A 19974-nucleotide genomic window follows, 5' to 3' on the forward strand; every position below is an offset into this window, starting at 1 on the left:
ATTCTGAAGCCTACTAAGCCAGACTGAGACAATTTCAAGGCTGGGGAAACCTTTGCAGGTGTTTTGCATTAATTAGCTGACTAGATTGGGACACAGGGAGCCTACAATGTTGAACTTTGTCATGATATTCTAATTTTGTAAAATACTGGATTTGGGTTTTTTGTCTTTAATCCATAATCATCAAAATTGAAACAAATAAAGGCTTAAAATATTTCACTTTGTGTGTAGTGAACTAATATAAGTTTCACTTTTTGAAACAAATTATTGAAATAAATGGACTTTCCTTTTAATGGACACACCTTTATTCTAATTTTTTGCCACATACCTGTATGACAGTGTAACAAGGAGCCTTGTCGTGTGCGTCCCCCCCTCCCTCGAGATGTGCTCCCCCCTGTAAAAACTGCTTCCTGTAGCGCCGCCCCCGGTTGTTAGGCACAGGGATGGAGGAGGCATCGGGGGTGGGGATGTATCTTGATACGACACCGACATGTATAATACCAAGCGACTGAAACTGAAGCAGCTACCTATAATAGGTTTCAGGCATCCAACTTGTCATGCTTATTGTTACATGCTGGTTTTGAGTCGGTGAAAAGTCTTATGTAAAAAAACAAAAACAAACATAGGCTCGTGTCAATATATTCACTATTTGTTATTTCACAAAGTGCGTTCCCGTAACGTAGCTTATGGTAATGTAGGCCTTGCATTTACACAGCTTGGCCGAGAACACAGGTGATGTTAAGTAAGTAACCAACTTCGGCTGGGGCGGATATTCGACTAGTGAGAAGTGACTTAGAAACACCTCCTACATGCTAGTAGCCGGACTGCTTGCTCGACTTCCGTCTCTACTTTTTCGCAGCAAAATACGCTGAAATGTCTCTGAAACAAAGGCAATCGAGTGTTTCACACCAATACTCACTTTGTGCGCTTGGTCATCATGGAGCTCGGTACAGTAAGTAGCCAGAAGACTTGAGGCTAACATTGTTGGGGATGTGTGGCAACTGACGTCCTGTGAGTCCTACTCCTTTAAACTTGCACGAAGTGTATAAGTTTGTTTACAAAGACAGCTCCTTTTAATTATAAATACAGGAAACGATAGTTTCACCCGTCGTTATGTTTCTTGATTAAAACTATCCTTAAATACGGAGCCGTACTAAGAATGACAAGCTTCCTTAACTTAGTAGGATGTTGATGTCATCACGGGTTCTTGGCGCTGATTGGCTACAGAGAATGCGCTACTGGGTGTCTCTCTCTCTCTCTCTCTCTCTCTCTCTCTCTCTCTCTCTCTCTCTCTCTCTCCCAGCTCTCTCTCTCTCTCTCTCCCCTCCCAGTGTGTTTTTGTGAAATACAGTGTCCAGGAGGATGGACCTTACAATAAAAGTCTTGCATACGGAAGTGTCGTCGATTACATTTGTCCTGTACCTACTATACATAAATCCAGCTCTGAAACACTGATGCTGTACTTGAATACTGCAATTTTATGCTAAATTACACCCCACTGTACTACATATTCAATTCAGTGCTTTTTACTTAATTATATTATTTGATGTAGGCCTATTCACTAAGCAGATTATGATTTTTCGTGCAAAATATATGATCAGCTTATAAAACGTGCATTTTACTGTGGGTTATAAACTACCAAACAGTTACCAGGCCCCACTGTATCTAAACAGCAGTTTAATTAGTTAAAATTCGCTCCACCTGAACCCGGTGCAACATACACCAAGCAGCCATTGACAGGTGAAGTGAATAACTGCTTATCTTTTTACAGTGGCACCTGTCAGCCTGTGGGGTGCAGCAAGTCCTTGAAGTTGATGTGTTGGAAGCAGGAAAAACAGGCAAGTGTAAGGTTGTGAGTGACTTTGATGAGGGTCAACTGTGATGCTGATAAGTGGGTCATAGCATCTCCCAGACTGCAGGTCTTGTTGGATGTCCCCAGCCTGGGCTGCTAGGTTAGTATCTAGCAAAAGTGGTCTAAGAAAGGACAAACAGTGAACCACTGACAAGGTCATGGACAACAAAGGCTCACTTTGTTAAAATTGGTGAAAATAAGAACTACAGTACATTGTCTCTATGAAGAGAAACATTCAGAGGCGATAGTGGTGTTATCATACCTAGAGTGAGGAGGCTGTTGAATTTGTCTAAAAAACTATCTCTAACTTGTCCTTATGACCAGAGTTTTCCCTGCTTTTAAATATTTTTATGACTAAAAGGTATATACATGTGTGCTCTTATAGATTATAGCAATTAGATTCACACAAAATACACTGTGAGCTTCAATGACATGCCAAACAACTGCCACATTGACTCCTATGTACACAGTATTAGAAGAAGCAGCTTTATTTATTGTCATTGTGACATGTACAACACAATTATGGTTGAAGGCGAGGGCCCCAGGCTACTGCATGCATACGTGCTGCCATCACGAGGAACAGGGAACTTCAGTGTCTTGCCCAAGGACACTTTGACATGTGGATTGCCAACACCGAGATTTGAACCTTCAGCCTTCTGGTTCAGAGACAACTGCTCTACCCACCACACCACTGTCGCCTCCCTTAGCCTGGCTATTAAAGGTTATTAAACTATGGTATTGAACTCAAGTAAAATATTGAGCCACCACTGATTTGCAAAAGTATATTTTAAAGTATTCCTGTTGCAGTAAGCTACAATTTCACACATGGATACTTGGTCCATGTCAGGTTTGCTCGGCCGCTCTGGCCTCCCTCACCTTTCCTACTGTCTCTTGCCCATTAACACTAATCACGTTCACCTGTTCCTCACTCCCTTATCACCAGCTGCACTTGATTAGGTTGCTCACTATATTACCCGGTTTCACTCCTCAGTCACTTGCCAGTTCGTTCTTGTCTCTAGGCCATTTTTTCTCTGTGCTGTCTCGTTTTTTTTGTATATTATTATTATTCCCTAGCCAGCTACTGTTTTGTGTTCTCCCCATGGACTGTTCCTCCGGACCGTGGCTCCACTCTCCCCTCCCAGGCAGGTCAATGCTCAGTCGCCTATCTGTTCTACTATTGTCATCATCACTCTGTCTCCACCTTCAGTAGCCACCATCACCACCGACCGGCCCAGCTCTCCATCTCCTCACCACCTACTGTTGATCAACCTCTCATCACTGTATATAATAAATCACTGCTTGCACCGAAGTCGGCTACCTGGGTCCGCCTCTTTCTCGTTCGCTCACTGACAGGTGCGAACGGCACATAACAGTCCATCCTGATTTCAAGAAGATAAGACAGGAGGAAGAGACAATAAACTGTTAAAATCTGATACTGGAGCTGAAGACCTGTGTTTTTAATATTGTTTTATATTGTGATTGCTGTAAAGAAAATGCCCTGTTTGAATGATTACTACTACATTAAAACAGCATTTGTAAAACAGCGCAATTAATTATCACTAGAAATGCAGTATATATGCACATTTCTCTTTAAGCACTGTACCTTGTGTGTTGTATACTTTAAGCATGTCACACATTCTCTGTCATATATAGTAGAGGGTTATTCTCCACAAACATACTTATGGAACCTAGAGCAGCATGAGACCAAAAGAACAGGTCAAGCACAGTATCTAAGCTGGTTGCTCTCATTTGCACATATTTGATCCCATGACAGGATACCCCTTGTGATGAAATAAGCACTGATCCAGGTATCATATGAATGCCTATTTATATCCTGAGCTTTGAAGTTATGCTTGGTCACAGGGGGTGGTGGTAGTATAAAGGAGAAAATAACTGGTATGTGACCAGAGGTTTCTGACTGAAGTACATGAATGGACAGATATATTGTTGACAGGGCATCAAGCTCTAGGGTACTTTCATGTTTTTCTCTTGTGAAAATTCAAATTCTACCATTAAAGCTTCTCATGTGAGGTCATATTTTTAAACTCAGTTGTAGTTGGTGTCTTCAGACACTTGCAACAACAGCAATAACCTTTTACAGGCTGATTAAAACTGATGCCACACTTCTTCAAGTATCAGGCACATACAGATTTTCCATCTAAGGGACAGCTTACTGTGGCCCTGGTGAAATGGTGGAAGGAAATCTCCCAGCAGTGTATCATCATATAAATGTGACTAATTTTAGCCTAATTCTACACCTGAAGCCACCTGAACCTCAGGAAGTGCTCTTAAGTAGTCTCAAATTTGATTTTAAATAAATAATAATAATGACTTGAGCAGCTTTTAACTATTTTACTTTCACATCACGATGTTTGTGCACAGATTTTATACAAGACATAAGTCTTATGCTTATTATGCTGTAAAGGTTTATTGCAGGTTCTGCTGGTTTACAGATTGGCAGGCTGGCAGGTTTGCATGGTCAAGCCAAAGGAAACTGAATTGTCTGCTCTGTTAATAACAAATGGCATCCAGTGTGATTTAAATTAAAGCCAGGATGAGTTAAGCTGCAAAATATTGCCAAATTGGAAAACACTAACTCAGCCGTGGCTGCTCTTCCATTACAACACTTCAAATAAGGTACTGATGTTTTTATGGAGAGTGGTTTGAAAGCTGCCTTTTCCCTCTGTTCATGCACAGGGTTCATTTAAGATATCAACAGTGCAGAGGCTGCCTAAAGCAACTTGGTATGCATAAAACAACCAAAGGATTATAAAATATGATTATAAATCTTTACAAGTCTCATTTTTGACATGATGTCATTGTTATATCTCATGGTAAAATGCTGAAACTGGTGCAGTTACATTTGATAAATGACATTTTGATAATAAGGATTTGTTGAAATGTTTCACATGTGAATAAAAAACCCCCAAAAAACTATGTGTTATCATGTGTTTGGTAACCTAACTTAAGCTAAAGATGACAGAACAGCCATTTATAAAGTAATTAAGTAATGTAATATCTTATATGCCACTTTGGTTAACAAAAGTGTTCTGCTTCGACTGAAGAGAAAATATTTTTTTTGCAAACCAAATGTGCAAAAAGAGGAAATGCTTAATTAAATCCACACAGTTTACAGGATACTGGCAAAATGTCACAATTTCCAAAGTGTTAAAATAGTTTAAAAGTGCAACCTCATTATTAGATGTGAATTACTCCACAACTTTAAACAATACTTGCCTTTAGCAAGACCAAAAACTCTACGTTATAAGACCTTATTTAATTCTTATTTAAGATAAAGTGGACCTTAACCAAAAACATATAACAAATTGTTTGATGGTAAATATGCTCAATGCTGAAAAGTGTGTGAAACAGTGTTTGTGCAAGAGGTAACTGCACCTGGAAACAGTTCTGTAAATGAATCTTCTGAGATATTGTACAACCTGTGTTGATCTTAAAAGGTGCTGTAACCCAGAGGTTACTGGGAGTTACAGGTTTATCAACATCAGATACTCTTGCTAAGGAAACCCCAGTGGTGTTGGTATCATGCTGTTTTGGAAGTTGAGCTGTTTGCCCAAGTACTCAAATGGTGACCAGTGAGTCACAGTAGTGAATAGGCCTCATGACTCCCTGGACTGGAATCGGAGCTGCTCAGTAGTGCTGGTGAAAGCAATGTGATTCCAAGGTGAGCTGTTGATGGCTAATATCCTCTGACTGCCTCCATCACCTGGTTGTGACAGCAGAATATGAATGAATGTACTGGAACCTATCTTAGAGCCTACTGTAAGAAACACTCTGCTGAGCTCTTTGGTGCTTATGACTGTCACAGTTTAACACAAAGGTGTCCGTGTACTATATTGTTAAATGAGAAACAAATGAATGGGAGCCCTTTGTACATTAATTAGAGTGGATGTACCCTGTCCCGTAAAAGATGATGAGAGTTGATGACACCAGGGAACTGATTCATGATAGAGAAATCATTAAAAAATAATTTATTTATGAGTTGGTCAGTTAATCAGATAAACTCCTAATTAGTTGTTGACCAGAATCAGAATCATCTTTATTTGCCAAGTATGTTGAACACACAAGGAATTTGACTCTCAATGTGCTCTTTTAAGTCAACCAGAAAAAAGTGCATTTAAATAAAATAAAATGAAATTAAAGACAAAAACAACATACAAACTGTACATTCTTCCTGAGTCATTATCTCAGTGTTTCATGCATTAGTTACCCCTTTTACAGAGGACTATCCTACTCATGGGATAGCATCAGGGATAGGGGGTTAAAGCACTGATGAATGCTGCCTTTTGAGCAGTGCTGTGCAAGGTTATTATTATAACCAGGGGTGCATCCGCATCTGTTCCAAGGCAGCTTGCTCCTTAGGCTTTAGAGGCAAACACTTATTCAAGATATCCTGGCAGTATGAGAAGAGAGAGGTCAACAGCAAAGCAAGCATAAGGGTGGAAGCTGCAGTGTTGTGTTGGAACATGGCAGGAACAGGATCTGTACATTATTAGTACAAAACATCAGGTGGAGTAGCAGCACCAGCATTGTCTTACCTTGGAACAGCTCACTGTTAAATTCACTTCTGTTGTGGAGGAACTCAGTGTTGGTAAACTGTTCGTATCCATTCAGCATGTCATAGAGCATTGCGCTCAGCTGCCAGACTGTGGTGGGAGCAACCCTGTATGTCTTACCTATGTGCAACTCAGGGGGAACAGATGTTCCTACAATGCAAAGAAAAGAAGTAAATGATGAGGAGCAGCCTAAGGTTAAAATGAAAGTCATCACTCTAGAGATTAACTGATGAATGAACAGCAGGAGCAGAAGCCAAACAATGTAGCAGAGAAGCAGTAAGGTCTCTTCTGGGCAAGGCAGTCACATCTAAAGTCTATGACCTGCACTTGAGGGACAAGTCAGAATGTGTTCTGATTTGATGTCACAATGAAAAACTTAGGAGTGCATATTAAAGGTTACCTCCACCTGCTGTTTCATGATGATCTGAAAAAGCCATGTTGACTCATTCACCATCCAATAACAAAGCCATTAATTACAACATAGAAACCCTGTGTAGAGAGTGGATTGCTAGAGAGTGGTTCCCAAATAGGGAAACAATGTGAATTTTTAGCTTTAGATTAAACCTAATGAAATAAGCTGTGGGTGTGATAGAAGCCAACAATTCTCTACCTACAGTAAATGGACAGAAAAGAAAAATATCACGTTCTGGATCAGCTTGAGTATCCACCTGTTCCCACACAGAAACAAGCTCCAACAGTCTTATTTTGTCAAACTACAGTTTCCAAAGCAAAACCTTTATGTTGAATTTGATGTTGAACACACTGACATGTCCTCATTTGTCACGAGTCATAGCTGAAATTCTATGTAAATCCCCAACTTTGGTTTTCTACTTACAGTTAGCTTTCAGTCTTAAATAGAAGAGCTTGCGTTTTGGGAAATATTATTTCTTCCTGACATTTACATGAGAAAACTAATACCACTAACAGCTCTGTACACTGTAGTTTGACAGGAGGTTATGTGTTGGATCAGCAGGGTAGTGGCAGTATGTGGTCACATACAAGCAGCAGCTCAGTCACTTTATGTCATTCTGTCAGCTTATCTAACTTGGTTTTCACCAAGGGGCGTGCTCTCCCATTTTGATGTCTGGAGGCCGAGGGGCTGCTCAACCTTTGGGAGCACTCACAGCTGCTGTCCATCTTTGTTGTCCTGGGGGTCTCTGCTGCTCTGCTGCTCTCCTTCACTCCCAGCCCCCCTCCACTGGTACCTGGGTGGGCTCACTGGTGTTGGTGCTGGTGTTAATGACATTGTTTAATATTATGAAGTAGACCGACTCCCCCTACTTTCATCCCCCCCCCCCTAAGGTTTGTTCTAAGGTTAGTGGGGACTGTCTCCCCAGGAACTATGAGCTGATCCCCTAATCTACTTTCAATTGCCTTTAGCTGGCCTGCATCCTGCCTGTTCAAAATGACATGCTTCTTGCCTTTTTCACCCTCATGAACAAACTAAATCCCCTCTTGTTTCTTCTTCCCCTCCACTGAGTTTACCTCTAAGCACCTACTTTCAATAGGTGCTGCTAAACATTTCAACACTTGCTTATGTCTCCAGGTGTTTCATCCTTGAACCAGGCTCATTTCACCCTCTGAGAGGATGTGCCAAAGTGAAGCCACACCTGAACACAAAGGACGTGTTGGGTCCTATCCATCTGTTCAGATTTTGGGGAGACGGAACCACATCATAAGTTGCACCTAGAATGAATCTAATCCTTCCTGCCTCCATGTCTCATATTTCTCTCCAACTATATTTCTTCCTTTCTACATCTTCCCATCTCATACACTGTCCCTGCTGAGCCTGGGAGACTGCCTTTGCACAACTACCTGCCTCTTCTTGCCTCCTGATCTCCCAACCATAACTGCGTAGCCATCATTATAATAAAACTGTGTGGTGAGGATGTGTATTCCTCAGCCTTAGTGTAATGAAGCAACAAAATAAAATGGAGGAAACCCACAAACTGCTATGACCTCCAGGAAACATACAATAACCCCTTCAAACAGGGTCAAAGGTATCAGAAAGGCATCAAGAAGGAAAAGGCTAAATGTTTGTTTTCCTCCAAAACTGTGCTTCTGTGAGTGAGCACTGAGCTGTTCAAACAGAGCTGCAACCCAGTTAAGACCTTTTGTCATTTTTTTAAATACACCTATGAACATAACAACATAGAGGGTTAGAAACAAACGTAGAGCCCCATTTTTAAAAGCTGGCTGAGCCTGCAACACTGCCTCTTTCGGGTTCCACTTCCTCCCTGCTGAGACTGTTGGTGCTGCACTCTGCACAATTCTGACAGTTCTCTCCAGTCTAGCCTTAGCACACTTAAACGCCTCTGTTAAACTGGTTATAGGGAGCTCCAAAATCCCTTTTCCGTACAGGGCCACACTGCCGAGGCAGCACGAAGCACCCAGCCGCTTCCTAATATACACACTAAACATCCTCTTTCTATGAAAAAACCTGGTATTCCGGCTTTCTGCACTGACAACCTTTGGGCCACTTCACTGAAGAAAATCTTGCCTCCTACATTCAGAAGGCAAATAGGCCTAAACTGCCCTACTTCAATTGAAACTTTCTCCTTGGGGATAAAAATCCTTGCTGCTCTTCTCCATGACTTAGGAATGAGCTGCTTCTTCCATGCTACTCTGATAAGCCACCACAACAATCCTCAACATGCCTGGAGTGTACTTATATATCTTATAGGCCGCGACAGTCTATCACAGGGCTGACACTTGGATACAGACAACCATACACACTCACTCCTATGGGCAATTTTGAGTCCACACAGAAAGGCCCTGGGTTTGAACCCAGAACTTTCTTGCTGTGATGTGACAGCACAAACCACTGCGTCACCATGCCGCCCCCTGTATTATTCATTTTTACACTAAATAAACAATTTGATTTGTAATCATGTATGGTTTATTATTTCATAGAACTAGGGGTTTTATTTACTTTTTTACAAGTATTTCAAATGTGCCACCCCTGTCTGAGTGTGTGCCCCAGCCTGGCCACCCAGTCAAAAGTTTCCTAAATCTGCCCCTGGAAAACCAAGCCAGGAAATGCATCAGCACTACATTCTGGGGTTTCAACAATTACACTACCAGGTATGTAATGGTTGCGCATGTGTGTTTGCCAAGATAACTTCCCCATACTGACTCAAGGGGGTGGAGTAGAGTTAAAGGGATAGAGAAGTGACCAGAGGTTGCACTAGCTGAAAGCGGTGCATTTATTTCTCAGTGGCAGGCAAACAAGTCCCAGCATACAGGGAATAAATATTTTTGGCTGGATAAATTTGGTTCCCCTGGTTGAAAAGGCCAACATTTGCAACAGCCTCTGCAGTGTGAACACACTTTCAGCTCAGTTGGAGGACCTCAAGTTGCTACAGACTAATTATTAATTAAATATGTAGCACAGGTGTGGACCTACGCCCTCTCCTGCCTTTGATATTTAAACGAGGGCCAGCAACAGATTGTCAGGATTAGTATATGTTAGGCGTTAACATGAAGGTCCCAGAGAAGGAGTTAATGAGCGATGTTTTGAAGCGTTTGACAGGCGAGTCCGCGCTCCCTGTGTACTGCAACATTGCCAAGTTCAAGCGAGCCAAGAACGGCTTATACTTTATTGCCGAAGACTTCAACGAAACCGTGAAAAAAAGAGAGTTGGTTAATGCTAAGGAACGACAGAGAGTGAGTGTTCACTGAATTCAACAAAGTATGGACGACGAACAAATGTTTTGGCAGGAGGGTACTCCACTAACTGCGTTTCAGTTGTTTTAGCTAGTGCTAAACTTAGCTAATATTAGCTAGCTCTTAATAGGATAAGACCCTGTCTTCTCTTAAACATTTTGCTGTAGTTTACGGTTTTGAAAGGCTGTTCAGGAATCTGTCATTTCACCACAGTAACATTTCAACTCCACGCTAATGCTAACCAGCTAGTCGCATTATTCGGGGCTCAGCGTTTTCTAGTTTTTATTTTTCATTTTTTATGGGCTACATATATCGAATTAGCTATTTTGACAAAACAAGCCTTATATCATGCTTTAGGAGTTATGTTTATAGCAGTATAAATGACCTCCTGAATTTCAAGGTTTGTAAATACACTTTGGCATTAGGCATGATAAAGCAATGTGGATTTAAACGTGGAGATTATGTAATGCATAGAAATAGTTTATCATGAGCTAAAAAAGGTTTCCTTCCATTCCCGTGTCACCCCTGTCTGGAAAATATTAAGCTTAATTATAATAGCATTGTTACTGCTTTGTAGTCCTAATGACACTGGCATGGACAATTTTGTAAAGTTTAACATTCACTTGGATACAGTTTGCAAGTTGTGCTGCACTGAAAATGCACACCTCACAGTATAATCAAATGTGGGCAAAAGGGACACCTTTGAGGCCTTCTGCATGACCTTACACTGCTGCCAGTCAGTGATGAAATCATGACAGATGTTTACTGTAGGAAATCGTTAGATATGCTTGTATTCATCTACTTCAAATTATTTTAGTTAAATGACATTAGAAATTATTTGACATTGACTTACTGAGTCTGCAATGTAATTATTTTGAAGCTTCAGCCTATTTCCTCTGCAGATCAGAAACTTGAACACCATGTTCTCCCGCTTGAAGCGCATGGTACCACTTATGCATCCGGATAGAAAACCCAGCAAAGTGGACACCCTCAAAGCTGCGACGGAATACATTCGATTGCTTGTTGCAGTTTTGCAGGACACTAACTGTGTAAGCACTGCAGTCATTATGGCTTTATCAAATGAAGTATATCCTCTGTTGTTTTCCAGGAACTGTGCTGCCATTTATTTTGAAATGCTGATTGGTGTTGTCTGTTTCTCAGGATGAAGGCAGTGGGACTGATTTCCTAAAGAATGCAATCGCTTATAGTCAGACTGAAGTTATGGGCAATGACCTATGGAGCGTGGATGACGTAAGTGTCATCTTTCTTCCCCATTGTGCCAAACATTCATTGGAACAAATTCACATTTAATGTGTGCAAGTGGGATTATTGCATGGGTGGCACAGAAGCCTTTGTATACTAGTGGGTGTACTATAGTGGCTTTAGGAAAGACCTCTAAGAATGCACCTGTAATATTAAACAGTGGACAGCAGCTCTGTGTTAAAGCATCTACAAAATGCCATGAATATTATGAAAATGAAATTACTGGTAATACACAGTGCTGTTTTTATGTTTCCCTTCAGCTGTACTCCTGCTCATACAGTAGGGTTTAAAATGAAACAAAGGCTATTAGGTTTATGGGCAAACTTCAGGCCTTAAGGGTGTTTGAGAGCCTTTGCATCCATATTCACTCAGCAGTGTAACACTCAGAACACATTTATCATGCAACACAGCAGGACAGTGACTACATTATACAGACAGGGCCACTATGGAGCCTGTTCGGGTCAAACAATGAAATGTTACCAAGTAAAAGGCCTAGAATTCCCACGTGGCTCAGCTAATGAGAATAAAAATGTTTTTGAATTAAAGTTGTCAGCACTTTAAAGAAAATGTTATTAATACAGATCAGTGCAATTCAAAGTGCTTTACAGATGACTGACTGCATGATAAAGACAGTTCAAATTCAAATGGTAAAACATTTTGTTACTAATGGAGCACAAAGGTAAATATGTCAAAATAAAAAGTAACATGAATACAACTAAATTTATCTTGAAATTGGAAATTAAAAGCCAAACCAAAGAGGCAGGAGGCATGTTTTATTTTACATTTATCCTGCACTATGGAACAACTAAGACTTGTCTGCACACCCTGCTGTGAACTGCAGTTTAAAGGAAACAAAGCCTTATGTTGGTATATTGTTTAACAAAATAAACAGTATAAACAAGCAATAAACAACGCAAAATATAGGAAATGAACAGGCAATAAGTAATGCAAACAAACAAAGGAATGTTCATTAGGAAATGAGATACTTAAAAATAAAGACCTATATGGATCTGTATAATCTGTACAGTGTATAGAAAGAAAGTCGCTTTCGGCTTTTCCCGTTTAGGGGTCACCACAGCGAATCGTCACACTAACGACTTGCATGTTGACATTTGGCACGTGTTTTACGCCGGATGCCCTTCTTGACGCAACCCTGATTCGAACCCGGGCCGCAGCGGCGAGAGCGCTGCGCCTTAACCACTAGCCTACCGTGGACGGTCTGTACATTCTATATTTACCGTTATTTCACTGGGGGAAGGTATTACACTGAGGGTTATTGTCCAGTCATATTGTTGTGGGTTAAGTATTTATCAGTGACGGCTCAGTGGAAAGAAACTGTCCTTGTCGCCCTGACATCTGTAGTCAAGACAACCAGGCACAAGTCTGTAGTTGTTCAGTCCACTGATGGAGGTTTTCTTTAGGACTGGGATGATGATGATGACTAGAAGGATTTCATCCATCTTGTTGCCTAGGGAGCATAGATTTGCTAGGTGGCTAGACGGGAGTGGAGTCCACGTTATTCTTTGGCGAAGTCTGACTAAAGTGCCCGCTTGCATACCAGATATGCGTTTTTTCCAGGTCCCGTAGATTGCAGCTACCCCTCCGATCAGAATGTCCATACAGCATTCTTCATTCAGAAAAATCAGAGAAAGGTAGTTCGGTGTGAGTTGTCTGATATTTAACAGTTCTTCTCTGGTAAAAGTCATCTGGGATGGGTTGCAAGAGACAGAGAAAACAAAGAAAAACAACAAACACAAGAGAGCTTGTGTGACCAAGGCTGCCATCGATGTCTGCGCCATCTTATACAGCTAGCTATGACAGAATTGTTTCATGTGTTTAATGCAGTCATAACCTTTTCTTCATAGTAATGATGTCCTCCATGTTGGGTTTGTATCATACATTATGACAGACTTCTTGGTGTATTCACTTTGCATCTGAGAGCTGGGGTGTGTGATAAGTGGGCCAACCGTAATACGCAGCCAAAACTGGCTAGTTGACTTTCCCACTAACCCCTTGCCGTCTGCTACACTAGGCAGCGTCTTCAGATCTCTGTCCCACTCCTGCAGCCCGGCTCCCTGCTTCTCCTCTGCTGATTCTGCTCCTGCTGCGGGCACAGCTAGCATCAAATAACTTAATTTCCTGCATTTAGATGCTTTGCACTGCAGTGCTTTGAAACCATGGTGTTTCTCCTAACACTTTGTTTTCATGCTGTGACCTGCAACGTGTTCCTGATTCATCCTCACATACAATGTAAAAAGTAGATAATGTAATAATTGGCAGTAGCACGTTGTCTCAAATACAAATGGATATTGAAGCTTTTACTACTGTAAAATGTATTGGCACTGTAATGTTGGAGATGGAGCTGCCAGGCAAGAGGTCAACAGGAAGGCCAAAGAGGAGATAGATGGATGTGCTAAAAGAGGACATGAAGTTAGTTGGGGCGAGAGTAGAGGATGCTGATGATAGTTAGGTGGAAACAGATGATTTGCTGTGGCGACCCCTAACGGGAACAGCCGGAAGAAGAAGAAAATGTATTAGCACTGTACAGTGATACTTCATCTGCCTTAACTGCGACAGTCATGAATTCATTTTTCATGCTAAAAGTATTTGATACTAAAGTATATGAAAATGTATGCCATTTGACATATTGTGCTTTTTCCTGACAGTTCCTGAACATGTCAGAAGAGCATGTGGAAGATGGGTTCACCATGCCCACAGAGCCGGTAGCAGAGGACGGAGATATGACCAGAATGTTACTGCAACGCTGCATGATGCCTGCATACCAGTTCATCATCCAAGTAGCACCTGATCAGACTTCGGTAACTTACCTAATGTGAAAGTAATGCCTGCTGTTTGCCAGCTACCCTCAGCTGCATTTCGGATGCTGCCCAGGGAGCTGTGCAACAGTTTTTACAGCTCATTTTTGTTAGGAATCATTATTATGCAAACAGTTTCCCACTCAGCGCTTTAGACAAAGAGAAAAACCTCCTTCATTACCAAGGAAGAGAAACTTAATAGACGTATCATGGCTCTGCTTTTTTTATCTCAAGGTTTTTGTACTTTTTGTTTCATCAGGCTGACAGTTCATTTGTTACAGCATGAATTATGCAGCTTATCATGAAGACGTGACACTGTTAATAGGAACTTAAAATTCATTTAAAATTATTTGTCTATAAAATGATGGAAGTGACTCTACTTCCATCATTTTAGTTCAGTTTTATCTGTGTCATGCACACAAGTGCCCAGCTTCATGAGCTTACAAGACAGCACAAGTACTATGAAACAATTATCAGACTTGAAGAGAGGAGCATAGTAATATTCTTATAATACAGGGGTGCCCAAACATTTTCAGCTGAAGACCCAAAAGAGAAATTTGGTCCATCTCTGAGACCCAAACTTAAAAAATAAATCACTATTTGCTATAGCATCTACAGTGGTAAACAGATAATGATCACAACAAGCCCTTAGTTTAAAGTGTAGCCTATGTGAGATGTATTTATTTCATTATAAAAGTACATCAGCGCATTAATCACTGGACTGACATCCAGTTATATTCATTACATTCAGAACAAACAGTGCAACCTTAACATAGGCTACATGTGTGGTGTAATATGCAACATATTTGCCATTTGCTTTATTTCATGTGATGCAAATAACCTTTGAAGACTAGTCCAGTCTGATCATATGCATTGATGCACATTACTACGACTTACTACAGTCACTCATTCATCTGTCACCTCTCTGTAATATAGAAACAATGGTATTGTGATGAATAGTGGTATGACAACAGTTTTTAATATTTTATCCACACCCATCAACCCTACATCGCAGTAGTATGTAATTAATATTTCATGAGAAACAAAAAACACAACAGTAAGACCGCATGAATTAGAAGGTGCCACTTCAAATATAATGTATAAAACAAACATTGAAAAGAACATTTTGTGATAAACCCCATTGAGACTGCATTACAGAAGTGGTGATTTTTGATGCCACAGTCTGGAGTTTTATTATTATTGTATATAGCCCATCTTAGTGCATACACTAGGAGAGTCAAAATAATGCAGTAATGCCCAATAGAAAAAGTGAAAATAAAACTGCTTCTTCCCCACCGCTGACCAGCCATGTGGTGCAGTGGTCAGATGCTTTGAATCTGTATCCATGAACATTATGCAGCCTCCTGTCTTACAGAGGAGAAATGGATAAAACCAGTTCTGATGCAAGTGGCATTTCATGAAATTAAGAAGTCTTATGTGAGCATCTGTATTTAAATGATTTCCAACCAGTTCACCTTTTATAAAACATTTAAGTACACTTTTTTTTTTAATTTTCAGTCAATACATTTATGTGATGGAGTAAATGTCACAGAATTTCTTATAGCTACTGGAGAAAGCCTTCTTTCCTAACATTGCTGTTTGGCTTTAAATGTTTCCCCCAGGCTTTTTATGACTGTTTGCATTGAGTCAAATCAATTATTTATGTTCTGTTCATTAAGAGCACACTTCATTGCATGATTCAGTTAATAAACAAAGCGAATGCAGTTGTAGATAAATGGTGTAACCTTTCGAACACAAGACAGGCAGCGTTCATATTCAGTTCCAGAGAGACGAACTCTTCAAACAATAAGCAATCAGACGCATTTAATTCCTGAAATGATCTGGCTGGAATACACTGCAATTACAACTGACAATCAACACAAAGCATTTGATTGTCTTTAGTGTGGCACTAAAATTTGACCAAACTGTCCCCATGAGCACCTCGCCATCTGATTGGATAATTAAAGGTGAAGAGGTTTGGATCAAGACATGACTGTTTTCATACGTCCCATGCTTGTGCCATTATGCATAGATTTGGTGTCGTGTGCATCTGTATCGTTCTGCTCATTTGAACTCGTTAAATTTGAAACTGTAATTCCTGAGTTCATGCATGTCCATAGTACCATTGAAAAGAGTTTAATTTTGTGTTTCAGTGTTTTTGTTTGTTTGTTTTTTAAACTCCTGCTGCTATTACAGCTTAAACACAGGAAAATATAGATGTTCTGCATACGTCTCTTCATATTTCAAATACAGCAAGGCAGTTGGAGCCCATGCTCGAAGACTGAAATTCACATTCTCACTCCTTCAACATGTCTGTGTGTAGTAAATTTTAGGTTTACTGACAGACTTGGCTGAGTAGATCTGACATTTTAGGTGGTAGAGAGATTCTGATTGTTTTGCTTCCTAGTGTACTGATGTCAGCAACAGTAAACATTAATCAAACCATTTGCCAGTTGCTTGAATTAATCTGCACTGATTTTGTTTTGAAGGTCTAGAATACCCCATGGAAAGATAACTGGAGTTTCATCTTCCTGTTATTGTAACTTTGATTTAGACATAAATAAGCTGATTTATTCACTGAACTTATCCTCTTCAAAATGAGCTCAGAGTCCATGGGTGTTTGTTTTTGACCTACAAATGTTTACTATAAAGAGACGAGATGGCCACAAGGTGCAAAGTGTTTGTCATATGCACAGTAAAGAAATGTTTCCCTGTACAATGAAATTCTTACTAAGGTAGATGTTAACTGTTTTCTGCTGCAACACTATCGTTCCTGTCCTTAATTCCTATCCAGAATGCCCAGCGCAGTCCTAATGAGGAGTCTAAGCATTCAAACGAGACCTGGAATGGCATGAATATATTCACGTAGGGGGGGGATATATATGAAAACCATTAATTCATGATTTACACAAACGTTGTTAGACTGAGTTAAACCTCTTTGTGCACACTACAATGTATCTAAGGTGAACACTTGTTTTAGGGAGACCTAACTGAAAAATGTTTTCCTGGTTGTACTGTATGTGGTGCTGCTTCTGAATGCTTTTAGTTCCACGAAGACTCGCCTGTAAGTTTCTCAGCACTTGTCACCATGTTTTTCATTCACCAGATGCCTCAACTCTGCTGAGTGGTGTTCAGAGTAGATGGCTTGGACCAACGCTGGAAACATGCCAGGTTGGAATTGTTTTAATAAAGCTTACATTATGTGAAGTGTTATCATTTAAACATCATGTTTATTGCTTTGCTTACACTTAGTGATATTTCATTGTAGTAATAGCAGTAAGTACTAAACCCAAATATGAACATTAATACTCTGTGCATTTGTTGCCCTCATCTGGTCTAAATTATCATTGCCACTTTGGAAAAACAAATCTCTTGACAGTTTGTACAAAACGACCATAGGCCTTTTTCACAGAAGACATTTTGATACAGGCGACTTAATTCACTTTTCTCAACCAGAGCAAATGCTAGTATTGACCTACTCATAATTTAACTATGTATGGATTTATTGTGAAAAACTGGTCCTGTATTTATCAAGCATCACAGAGTAGGAAATCACTCCAAACTGTCCAAAAATTCTCAGAATGATGCATTTTTGGTCCTACCTTTAGGAATAGAAGTCGGTGATTTATCAACATTGTTATCTTAGGAAATCACTCCTATCTCCACCAAAATGTAGGACAGCTCCAGAGGTGTCCTAACTGGGTAGGAGCTGCCAGGAGGCAGCGTTCAGACAGAGATAAGCGCACAGACTCAGGAGGAGAGGAGTTTTACTTGCACTTAATGAGCTTGTTAAAAAATAGCTTGGTCATAAATGGAATGGTTTTTGTGACGGCGCTTGTGCAAGATGCAGCTGCTCCAACAAAAGGAAGCACACATGCTATCTTCACTGAAACTGTAGTTATTGCATCTTTAGGCTACACATTTTATTGTGCAGCAGCAGTGATGATTTGAGTCTAAGCCGACAGTCTTGGCTGTAATAAATGAGACGTCGATCGCTCTTGTAGCTCCACTGGTGATGTAATGTTTTGTTTGTTTCTACACCATTTCATGTTAATCATTGAGAAACCAGCTACAAATATGCAGCTCACCGGTTTCCTTTGACATGCTAGAGTCGTCGATGGCACACACATCAAAATAATCACTGCGAGCACCAACGAACGTGCTTCTGTTTGTGAAAATGTTATCCCAGCATTAACATGTAGGTGGTTGTCAACTACGTGGTCCTTGATTTACTCGATTTAGTGGCCAAATGGATCCACACACGACTCAAGTGACGGTGAAAGTGGATTGAAACTTTGAAAATAGTTGTTCCCTAAATGCACATATTCATTATAGGGAATTGGAAAAAAAAATCAGGCTGATAAAGATAACTTCACACCGTTGAGTCACATTGAGTGGCTTTCCAGTAAATGTTCAGCCTGTTACAGAAAGAGAATTGATATATATAGCACATTACTGCAACGTATAATGAACGTGTTATTTTCCATTAACAGCTTTTTGTCTATACACATAAAGCCTTCACTTGACAAGTGGCACTGATATTGGCATTTCCATTTCACACTGTCTAAAGCTGCAAACACAGACTGTCTCAAAAAACTACAACACATCAGTATCATGTCACTTTTGTGGTTCTGAGTTTTGTAAAACAACGTCACAATCATTCTTAGGAATAGGATTTCTCCTTGCTCAAAGTGAGAGTAGGACACTTCATAAATAACTTCAGTCCTATTCTGAGGTAGGAGTTTTTCAAATCCTAAGTCAGCTTTCAGTGTGCTACCTAGGAGTGATTCTGAGATGCTTGGTAATTACAGGCCCTGGTATCATCCTGGCTCCACTGCACTTAGGCCCAGTAAACTGTCTTGGATGCTTTCAGTTATTATGGCTTGTTCAGCCTCTGCTCAAGTTGAAATAAGGTGTGACTGAAAGTGTTCTGAAGTCACCGAACTCTTGCACATAGAAGTATTTAGCCTGCTTTGACTTATTCCTGCTTAACTGTTTAACAACACCTGAGCACACTGAAGACACGCTGCCCTCTTGTGGTTAAACATTCATGACTGCTTTCAGCATCACTGTTGGGTGTGATCTGTAGTTTGCTCTGTAGCCATTTCTTACACACTAAACATACCAATATCAGTGCATTATTCTAAGTAGGGAGTGGTTTCACAGCCCCTGTTTTCCAGTATGGCACCCCCTTATTAGGGATGACATTTCTATCAACTGGTCACAGAAGGTAGACGTTATTGTTGAAATACACTGTGATCTTAGAATTCTGATCTGTTTAGGGAGCTGTTGCTTTGAAGAAAGGATTCTTCTTGAAGAAATTAAATTTTTCTTTTGGATTGTAAATGTTAAGATTTTGTTTATAAATGTATTTTCATTTCACAAACTGTATCCTTGGCAATCTAAATAAATTCAGGAAGCAGCATCCGTTTTTGTGGTTTCTATGAAGTGGTTTATTAAGGCATGTGCCAATATTTTTTTTTTGCTGCAGTAGAAAAAGATTTTTTTTAAATTGCATAAAAACATTAATACCACAGTATCCCGTGATACTCCATCACCAAGAAAAGTCCTTAATATTTACAAAGGTAAAATAAGTCCAATATGTTCAATCAGATATAGTTTAGGTATGAAAGATCTGGTTTTTGCAGAAAGTGTTGAGGCTGGCAACAGCAGGGACCCTAATGCAGACTAGAGCACTCAAAACCTAAAGGCTCAAACCTGACAATATACCATCGACAAGGATACAGGAAAAACAACAGTCAGGGAGGGGGACCTGATGAAACAAGGACCTTAACAGAACTAACAA

The 19974-nt window shown here is 40.2% G+C and overlaps 2 protein-coding genes across 3 annotated transcripts in view; one reads left to right on the forward strand and one right to left on the reverse strand.

Annotated features, from left to right (window-relative positions):
- hk2 (hexokinase 2) overlaps positions 1-1210 on the reverse strand; it is a 36410-nt gene extending 35200 nt beyond the window's left edge. The window contains exon 1 of the mRNA XM_020590475.1: positions 917-1210. Within this exon, the coding sequence (XP_020446131.1) occupies positions 917-979 (63 nt within the window). The 5' untranslated portion in view covers positions 980-1210. The remainder of the gene's footprint in view (positions 1-916) is intronic.
- Positions 1211-9659: 8449 nt separating this feature from the next.
- Positions 9660-19591, forward strand: figla (folliculogenesis specific bHLH transcription factor). Of its 2 annotated transcripts, none has more exons than XM_020590349.1 (6): positions 9660-10089; positions 10992-11138; positions 11251-11340; positions 14019-14171; positions 17275-17339; positions 19451-19591. In XM_020590349.1, the coding sequence occupies exons 1-5, from the start codon at positions 9889-9891 to the stop codon at positions 17290-17292; spliced, it is 609 nt and encodes a 202-aa protein (XP_020446005.1). In that variant the 5' UTR covers positions 9660-9888; the 3' UTR covers positions 17293-17339; positions 19451-19591. The 2 variants fall into 2 exon arrangements, with proteins under 2 accessions (XP_020446005.1, XP_020446006.1); XM_020590350.1 differs by lacking the exon at positions 19451-19591 and adding an exon at positions 17845-18509.
- Positions 19592-19974: the final 383 nt, after the last annotated feature.

This window comes from Monopterus albus, unplaced genomic scaffold, assembly GCF_001952655.1.
Source record: "Monopterus albus unplaced genomic scaffold, M_albus_1.0 scaffold12.1, whole genome shotgun sequence".
Lineage (NCBI taxonomy): Eukaryota > Metazoa > Chordata > Actinopteri > Synbranchiformes > Synbranchidae > Monopterus > Monopterus albus.